This window comes from Otolemur garnettii, unplaced genomic scaffold (assembly GCF_000181295.1).
Source record: "Otolemur garnettii isolate 467f Iridium unplaced genomic scaffold, OtoGar3 scaffold00056, whole genome shotgun sequence".
Classification (NCBI taxonomy): domain Eukaryota; kingdom Metazoa; phylum Chordata; class Mammalia; order Primates; family Galagidae; genus Otolemur; species Otolemur garnettii.
Genome location: NW_003852451.1, coordinates 695,755 through 705,631, shown reverse-complemented (window position 1 = coordinate 705,631; position 9,877 = coordinate 695,755). Strand labels below are relative to the sequence as shown.

The 9,877-nt window shown below is 43.3% G+C and overlaps 1 protein-coding gene across 1 annotated transcript in view; it reads right to left on the bottom strand.

The window, feature by feature from the left end:
• Positions 1-9,877, bottom strand: part of WDR27 (WD repeat domain 27) — a 147,793-nt gene that overhangs the window by 91,554 nt on the left and 46,362 nt on the right. Inside the window, exons 19-21 of the mRNA XM_012806750.2 lie at positions 8,682-8,815; positions 7,321-7,418; positions 5,631-5,752 (exon numbers count right to left, since the gene is read on the bottom strand). Coding sequence (XP_012662204.1) covers positions 5,631-5,752; positions 7,321-7,418; positions 8,682-8,815 — 354 coding nt within the window. The remainder of the gene's footprint in view (positions 1-5,630; positions 5,753-7,320; positions 7,419-8,681; positions 8,816-9,877) is intronic.

Below are 9,877 nucleotides of genomic sequence, written 5' to 3'. Positions count from 1 at the left end.
CACACACAGGTGCACATCACACATGCACACGTCACACACATGCACATCAGTCACTCAGGCACATCACACACACAGGTGCACATCACACATGCACATGTCACACACGTGCACATCAGTCACTGGGGCACATCACACACACGTGCATTGCACAGCTGCAGGATGCACATGTGCACCACATGCACGTCACATGTCTGTAGCATGCACCTGGCATCACTAATAGGCACACACATGCATCCCTCACTGGAACTCAAGCACCATCTTCTCCCTGCTGCCTCCCACATTCAGAGAAATCCCAAAGGTTCAGCTAGGCCTTCAGCCCACAGGACTGTCCCCTCCTCTAGATCAGACCTCTGGGGCTCATGCCCTCAGCTTCACCCCCACAGGTCCCTGAATCTGCCTCATCCTTATGTCCCACACACTGTTTGTCCGGCATCCCCTCAGCACAAAACACCTGCCCCCGTGGGCACACACGTTCCTCAAGCACAAGGACTTTGCTGCCATCACTTGTGCATTCACGGAGCAGAGCTGAGAACACAGGAGTTTTTAATGGATATTCTTTTTTTTTTTTTTTTTTTTTTTGAGACGGAGCCTCAAGCTATCCCCCTGGGTAGAGTGCCATGGCATCACAGCTCACAGCAACCTCCAACTCCTGGGCTCAAGCGAGTCTCCTGCCTCAGCCTCCCAAGTAGCTGGGACTACAGGCGCCCGCCACAACGCCTGGCCATTTTTTGGTTGCAGCCATCATTGTTGTTTGGCGGGCCCGGGCTGGGGATTCGAACCCGCCACCTTAGGTGTATGTGGCTGGCGCCTTAGCCGCTTGAGCCACAGGCGCCGAGCCTTTAATGGATATTCTAAGGAAATTAACTAACAAGTATACATACAATGATGCCCAAACATGCACAAGTATGCAGGTGCCCACACATGTGTGCACACATGTGTACATGCCCACCTGTGCATTTACGTTCAGGTGTACACTTATAGACACACACACAATGCATCCATACATTCCTGCACACAGACGCACACATGCTGCCTCTAAGGCAGAAGTTGCTGGAAGAAACACAGGTCAATTGACTGTGTTATTAGGAACAGGTACCTGAGTTAACAGTTCAGCCCGAGGGCAAACTACAGCTACCTTCCTGCCCCCAGGCTATTTGATTTAATTTTAATGTTGAGAAAAGAGAACCACTTGGAAAACAAAATCTTAATAAAACTTACAAAAGTACTGAAAATGAAGTTTTATGTAACATCTACTGTTACTCATCATTACTTATCTGGTTTGTCAAAAGCCTCCAAAAACATGGCTTATGAAGATATGGAAATAAAGACAATAACCAGGAGAAGTTCAAAGTCAGCACGAAGGCTGAAGTGAACCCTGTCAAACCTGGGCCACTGCCGTGGTGAGGCAGATTCCTGGCAGGCCCACTGCGTGCCAGGCCCCGGCAGCAGGCCAGGAGCCCCTGTCCTCCCAGGTGGGGACAGCAGGTGTGACAGCCACAGGCACGGTGGCCGGGGCTGGGTGAGCTGTTCAGCTGTGGACTCGTCCTCCCAGGGGCTGTGTGTGAGGGGGGCAAAAGGCGTGTGTGAGGCGAGTCTCATACAGATGCTGTTCTGTAAAACAACATCCAGCAGCCTTCACACGTTCATATTTAGAAAGAATAGCAGCTAACATGATGAATTTAGCACATGCTAAGAGATTTCTGTGTTTAATTCTTTTAACAGAGAAAAATAAAGTCTACAAAAGGTTAAAAACTCTTCTATTATGAAATAGGAACAGAGAGGGAATAAAGAAAATGACAAAATGTCACACAAAATACATTCCATCATTTTCCAAAATGAAATAACTTCCCTTGAAAATACAAGAAAAATTGGTTAGCTCAGTCTTAAAAATGTCTTTACCGTAAAGCTAATGTTTCACTTTTTAAGTTATAACTTTTAAAAAAATATTTAGAACTCCAAAATTATATTTTTGCATTTGCAATGTAAACATCTGAAACAATTTAAAATAAATTTGGGAACTAAATTGAAAAATAAATTCTTCCTGGGCTGTAACATGCCAAGTTTTAATCTAGACCAAGTTTTTATGGTTCTGTCATAAACCCCAGAAAGAAATAAAGAACAGAACAAGTAAAAGAAAAAGAAAATAGGGATTTATAACAAAAATGCTGACAGCCCATTTTCTAAAAAGCAAAAACTAAATTATAACTTCTACCCTGCTGGTGGGATTGCAAACTAATACAACCTTTATGGAAAGAAGTACGGAGACTCCTCAAAGAACTAAAAGTAGACCTTCCACTTGATCCTGCAATCCCATTCCTAGGCATCTACCCAGAAGAAGAAAAATCATGTTAACACAAAGACATTTGCACCAGAATGTTTACTGCAGCCCAGTTCATAATTGCCAAGTCGTGGAAGTAACTCAAGTGCCCATCGACCCAGGAATGGATCAACAAACTGTGGTATATGTATACCACAGAATACTATTCAGCCATAAGAAAAGATGGAGATTTTACATATTTTATGTTTACCTAGATGGAGTTTGAATAAATTATCTCAAGAATGGGGGAAAAAGTACCCAATGTACTCAATACTATTATGAACATAATATATAAACACACACTCACACGAATGATAAAACACAAATATAGTCTAGTAGGGAGAGGGGAGAGAGAGAGATGGTGGGAAGAAGGAGGGTATTTGGTGGGATTTCATTCAACATACACAATGTGCACAAGGCAAGAGTACGTTTCAAAATAACTTAGGGTAAATTTTAAATGTCTTACCACAAAAAATAAGTAAGTGAGGTAGGTGAGGGCGATGTTAACCAGTTTGATTTAAGCATTCCACATTGTATATCAAATCATCACACTGTACCCCACAAATGGATATGGTTATGATTTTAACTGAAAATTAAATTTTACAAAAGGAAAAGAATAAATTATAATTGGCTCTGAAAAGATGGCCTTTAAGAGGTGTCCTGCACAACAAATCCAAATTTGTAACGAACAAAGAGACACTTTTCTAATAATTCACAGAACTTCAAAAAAAAGAAGCAAGTGTCAAGACGTAAGAAATGTGTGAAAAATGTAAAGTTCTCAACATGAAAGGAGTTTCACACACAGGTTGTTTATCTTCATGACTAGAAAATTTTAACTCAAGAATGACAGTGTAATTGGTGGGACCACACCTACAGTGCATCTTACAAGGGCATATGTGAAACTTACTAAATGTAGAATATAAATGTCTTAACACAATAACTAAGAAAATGCCATGAAGGCTATGTTAACCAGTTTGATGAAAATATTTCAGATAGTATATAAAACTAGCACATTGTACACCATGACTACATTAACATACACAGGTATGATTTAATTTAAAAAAAAGAATGACAATATTTGGCAAATTTAATCAATTCTCATAGAACTCGATTGTCTAAAGACTCAGAGAGTAGAAAGCTGATCCCATGGACAACTACACAGCATTTCCAGAAAGACACCAGGACATTAGCAAGCCTTATCTTTAGATAAGCATTTATATATTGTATCTTGAGAATGATACATCAAAACCTTTTAAATGTTATTTGTCAAACTTTAACCCCAAACTCTCCATGCTGACTAGTCTTTTCAAGAAACCCTTTGCTCTTGAGATTTACACCTTATTTCTAATACAAAGACAGTATCCTTTGCTCTGTGGGCCACAGCCAGGCATGTTCCAGTCAGGAAGGGTTAGGGCAGATTCTAGTTCAAGACACCACAATGCCCAGACGCAGAGCCCGGGGGCCACAGTCTGTGCCCACGCTTCCTCAAAGCCAATACCAGGCCTGGAAGTCTTACCAGACGCACTTAGTAAGATGGACTTATACTTTAACATTCTATGTCAAAATGCTAGCTGTCAACATCTCACCAACTGCACCTGAATTTAAAGGAAATCATAATACCTAAAAATGAGGATGGGTATTAAACAATCATTTAAAAAGTTAATGACTCCATTATGGAATTCATTTAAAATCCTGGAAATATATAAAATCTAATAATCAAATCTCAAACTCAGCTGAACCTTGATGGATCTTACTGTAGAAACGGGAGCAGGAGCGCCTGGCTCGCAGACGCAGAGTAGCCTTCTTTCCCCAGCTGCCGGAAGATCTCGAACCTGGGCTACTGCAGCATTGACCTAACCAATGTGCACTTCGAGGCTGAAATTGCGACTTTTATAGCCTTATAAGGGAGTTACAACACTCTCCAAAGAGGTTCCTTCCTCGGGGCCCCTCTGCTGTGTTAAAAACATGTCTGTTCTGTTTTTATGATAGAAGATTCAGTACAAATAAAAGATGAAGAAAAATAACAAACTTTTCTTCAACAACGCTCTCCCAGCTGACGTTTTTCATAGCATTACCCAAACTGGAGAAGTCCTCTCTTATCCTAATTCGCAGCATTCTATCCTGAATGGCCACCAGCATAGTCTGAGCAGGAGGAAGCCTCATGTGCCGAGGCTACGCAGCGAGGAGGTGGCTTCTGGCCCCAGCTCCAACGCGCCCACACCACATCCCTGATCTGCATCTGTGGCTGTTCAGCAGACACCCACAGGACCACATTTCTGGACACAGAGCCCCCAAATCCAGGGGTCTCACACCAAGGCAGAGGCTTCCTGTAGCCTATGCCTCCCAACCCCAGTCAGAAGCGACTCCAGAATAAATCTACCTTAGCCAAACTTAATGTGACAGACTGGTGCTTTCTTTCCCACTTGAATGGATTAAAAACTTCACAGACTGTCAGATCCTGCCTGCCCTGTCAAACCGAAATCTAAAGTGAGCCTTGAAAAGGTGTGCAGGTGCAGGGGTGGAGTCTCCAGCCAACTCAGAAAGGCCTCTCCACAACCCTCGGGTCCAACGCACATGTCAGAAAGCATTACAAGGCAAATCCTTAACTTGAAAAGTCTTTCTAACATATCAAAAGTCAAAATTGTAGTTTTAGTCCTTAAAAAACTCTGATTTGTTCATAAGCTTTAGATGCTCTTTTGGGTAAAAGTGTCTACCAGACCAAGTGGCTCTGAGAGAATGAATTCATCACACGTCTTCTCTGATGACAAGCCGGTACCCTCGGCTATGGGTGTTTTTAAACCACTTCTGTCAGAGCAGACTGTCCCCACACTCCAGTAGGTAGTTCCCACCTATTGGGAGAGGCTGCCCACTCCACAGTCCCTTAGGGTCACACGACTCCTGTTTAGTCACCTGACCATCACTCACTCACATGAGCGGCCTTTAGTCATGTGACCAGCATTTGTTCAGTCATGTGGCCATCATTCAGGTCACATGACTAGCCTTCATTCAGTCATGTGACCAGCATTCCAGCTATTGCAAGAAATGCCCACACCCCTGTCAAGCTTTAAGTGAGAATGTATTGCTAGTAAAGTCTTAAAATGGACCCATAAAATTATCAAAGACAATAGTACACAAATTAACATTCAGCATGATATTAAAATATTTTCTAAGGTCAAAACAAATCTCAGAATAACCATCAATAAAACTTAACATTGAATTTGGTAGCAGTTATAAAATTTCATCATACATTTCTATCCAGTAAGCCCTTTAAGCACATCATTTTACAAAAGATATACACTGTCCAAAAACTCACTTTATTTTGGCAGATTTGATGGATAGGCCGAGAATGGGCTTCTGCTATCACAGCTGCACTGCAGCCGACGTTGAGGTCGAACACTTCCAATGTCCTGTTCCGGCCAGCCGTGAGTACAACATCTGCAGTGATTCTGTTAGGGAACTCCTCTCAGTGACCTCACCCACAGGGGAGGGGCAGGTGCACCTCTGTTATTAACACATTTGGGGATATTGGGAGACTCACAAATGCATGGCTAGTTAAGAATTTCTGACGTTCTGCAGGAGAAGCCTGAGCCCAGCCCAGCTTGGCACCCTCCTGCCTCCCCAGCCTTGCCTTAGAGAAAGGGAGACCAGGCAGTGCCTGCCTTGAGTTGGGAGATGAAGAGTTCTACTGCAGGGTGCACAGTGTTTGAGATGTATGGGAAATACCAGATCAAGACATCACGTAGCTACTGATCTCGGCAGACGGTTCTGAGCTGAGACCAACAACGAAACCAGGCAGGGACCTCACCTAGAACAGGTGTACACCCTGCAGGGGCACAGGGTGCGGTCACTGCAGCCAACTCCACAAACTTGACAGATGAGGGGAAATTCACAGATGCAGGGTTCATGTGATCACCAGCACTACCAAACTACGTGGGGCACAAAGAGCATTTATTAGATTCCATAGTAAGTCCAATGCCAGTGTCAAGATAAGCAGAAACCACAAACTGAGCCAGGACATTGGTTGAGACATTTCTTCTCGGGTTTTTTTTTTTTTAAAGCAAACAGTTCTAGCATAAAAATACCTCAATGCTAGGGTAGCACCTATGGCTTAATGGGTAGAGTGCCAGCCCCATATGCCAAGGATGGCGGGTGCAAACCCGGCCCCAGCCTGCTAAAACAGCAGCAACAACTGCAACAAAAATAGCCAGGTGTTGTGGCAGGCACCTGTAGTCCCAGCTACTCAGGAGGCTGAGGCAAGAGAATCACCTAAGCCCAAGAGTTGGAGGTTGCTATGAACTATGATGCCACAGCACCCTACCAAGGGCGATAAAGTGAGACTCTGTCTCTAAAAAAATAAAGGAAAAACCCTCAATGCTAACTAACATACAGGCTGGCCATGCAGTTCTAGAAAACAAACCTTGATGTCAGTCCTTCTGAAATTTTAACTATTAAATCCCTTAATATAGTTCAACTTAGACCTATCTTTGAATAAATTAAAATTTTATAAAATGAATTCCTAAAGATCAGGAGCTTTTCTTCTAAATAAATTAAAATTATTTTTTAACTAAAAGTGATGAAGTTAGCCACAAAAATTCAAAACTTTTGGACTCAATTTCATATTCTACCTAACAGCAACCACAATGAAGTCTGTCAGCCCTCCCTATGATATGGAGCAATGGTGCAGATTAACTGAAGGCTGTCTTGGTAAATGTAAGTGTTAGCACCAAAAAGTGCTAAATTACTATATATTATTCAATAAAGTACATATCAGAAATGTAGCAGCTTGTCCGCTATAAGTCAGACACTCCATCGCCTGTGGGAACAGAGCTCTAAGGGATTTCTCACTGCTGAGGTGAAATCATCACATGTTCTGTGACTGCAAGACCTTGTGCCCCAAGAGCAGGGTCCCAAGTGCCTACGCCCAGGCCACGCCCCATTTGGCAGACGCTCAGCAAATCCTTGCTCCACAGGTGAAATATGAGAGGGACCCAGGAGAAGGATACGGGAATAAAAGTCGTTCACAGCTGATAAACTGGTCATGTCCACCCCATCTGTCATAGAAAGCCTACAAACGGACTTAGACCAGCTCTTTTGCTTATACCTGGGAGAAAATTAAAGATGATCAATTTTTTTCTTACCTTCAACTACAAATAAACATTCTACCTTTAAAAAAAATTGAAGATGAAAATAAAGTTGCTGTAGCCCTTTAAAAGTCATAGTTTATAAGACTGAGGGAATAATGAAACTTCAGTTCTCCATTAGAAACTCTACTTTCTCCCAGAGCTGCCTGAGGATGGAGGGAAACATCAGGATGAAGCCAGTAGCCCTCCCCCATTCTCAGGGAATTCAGTTGCAGGAAAGCAGACCACCTGGAGAGAAATTGGGGGGGGGAACCTGCTGTGGGCACCAGGCCCACCCACCAGAGCAGACCTGACCCCCTCCTCCCACCAGGCCGGAGGAGTGGCCTCGAGGGCTGCAGGGAGCCTGGGAAGGGGAGGCTGAAATGTCTTACATGGTCCCAAACACCCTGCAGAGGGAGGACAGAGGGTGGATGTGTGCAGGTGCACAAGGAGCCCAAGCGCTCCGTTCACCGAGAAGTGGGAGGTACCCGCTGCCCTCAGTCAGGGGCTGACAGGGTCTGCACGTTGCTACAGAATGTCATACAGCAGCTAAACGACAAACTGGTCGCCCATCTCAGAAACACAACTGCAACTGTGAAGGTCAGTGTGCCTGTGCTACCTTTAAACCCTCCAAAACTAAAATCACAAGACTACACATACAGCAAAAAAACAGAAAACCACAGAAGAGAAGCAAATACACCATTTTAAAAGGACAAAAGGGGGAAGAAAACACAATTGGGAGGGAAGGTCTCAAACTCTGTAATATTTTATTTCTGAAGGTTTTCTTTTCTTTTTTTTTTTTTTTTAGCAGTTTTTGGCCGGGGCTAGGTTAGAACCCTCCACCTCCAGCATATGGGGCTGGTGCCCTACTCCTTGAGCCACAGGCACCACCCAATATTTTATTTCTTTAAAAAAATTTTAAACAAAGACAGCAAAATGTTAATATTTATCTAAGCTGGGTGTCTATTTCCCATATCTATGTATTTGAAATATTTCTTAATTTTAATTTATTATGATAAACAGTATCTGTCCCAAGTAACATCACTTCAATATGCTGCAGAACTAAGATGCTAATTCAGTTTTCCAAAGTCCCCAATTCTCTCCTTCTGTCACACCAAGGGAAGTTGTTAATAGGTGGGCACTGAGCCCCTCGGCTCTCACTAGGAGCCTGGTGATGAGAATGGCAGCATCACCACACAGGCCTCCTCTGGCTCAGGAAGGAACAGCGGGGAGGGGGCGCCTACCGTTTTATCTCATCTTTACACGTGTCAATATGATACTTCCGCAGCTGAAGTTCAGAGCCAGAAGACAACAATATGAAAGCATCTATGTAATAAAACTGTGCAGACTGTACAGGCTTAGAAAACATGTCTTTGCCCTATAATGAAATCAGCAATTATTGCCAATATAATAAATGTTAATCAAAAAAGACACTATTGCTTTAAACAAATTCTTTTACAATACCCAACATCTATTTATTCTAAAAGTATAAAGATAATTTGTTAGAACCAATTTACAATTTTTGTCTGTGTTCACTACTTCTGAAAAGTATTATATGATTAAAATTTTACTGCAGTAAGCATTAGAATTCTGACTGTTTAAAAACTTTAATATATGGGCAGTGCCCACACCTCAGTGGGTAGGGTGTCAGCCACATACACTGAGACTGGAGGGTTCGAACCCAGACCTGGCCTGCTGAAACAACAATGACAAACTGCAACAACAAAAAATAGCCGGTCATTGCAGTGGGCACCTGTAGTCCCAGCTACTTCGGAGGCTGAGGCAACAGAATCACTTACACCCAAGAGTTTAGATTTGCTGTGAGCTGTGATGCCACAGCGTTCTACCCAGGGTAACAGCTTGAGGCTCTGTCTAAAAAAAAAAAAAAAAACCTTTAAAATAAAAAAAAATTGAAACTGACTCGGCACCTGTAGCTCAAGTAGCCCAGGTCCTAGCCACATACACCAGAGCAGGTGGGTTTGAATCCAGCCCAGGCCCACCAAACAACGACATGTATAACCAAAAAATAGACTGGCATTGTGGCAGGCACCTGTAGGCCTAGCTACTAGGGAGGATGAGGCAAGAAAATTGCTTGAGGCCAAGAGTTTGAGCTTGCTGTGAACTATGACACCACGGCACTCAACCAGGGGGCAAGAAAGTGAGACTCTGTGTCAAAAAAAAAGTAGTTCTAAGGTGCCTACTTCCAAATGTAGCTCTTACAGCCAACAGCACCTCATTGTAGAGAAAGCTGGCCAGTGAAGGTGTGTGTCAGGGACCGCAGAGCTCTTAGGACTGTGTAACTACGTGTGGGCGTGTGCAGGCGAGTGTCAGGGACCCCAGAGCTCTTAGGACTGTGTAACTACATGTGAGTATGTGCAGGCGAGTGTCAGGGAGACCAGAGCTCTTAGGACTGTGTAACTACGTGTGGGTGTGTGCAGGC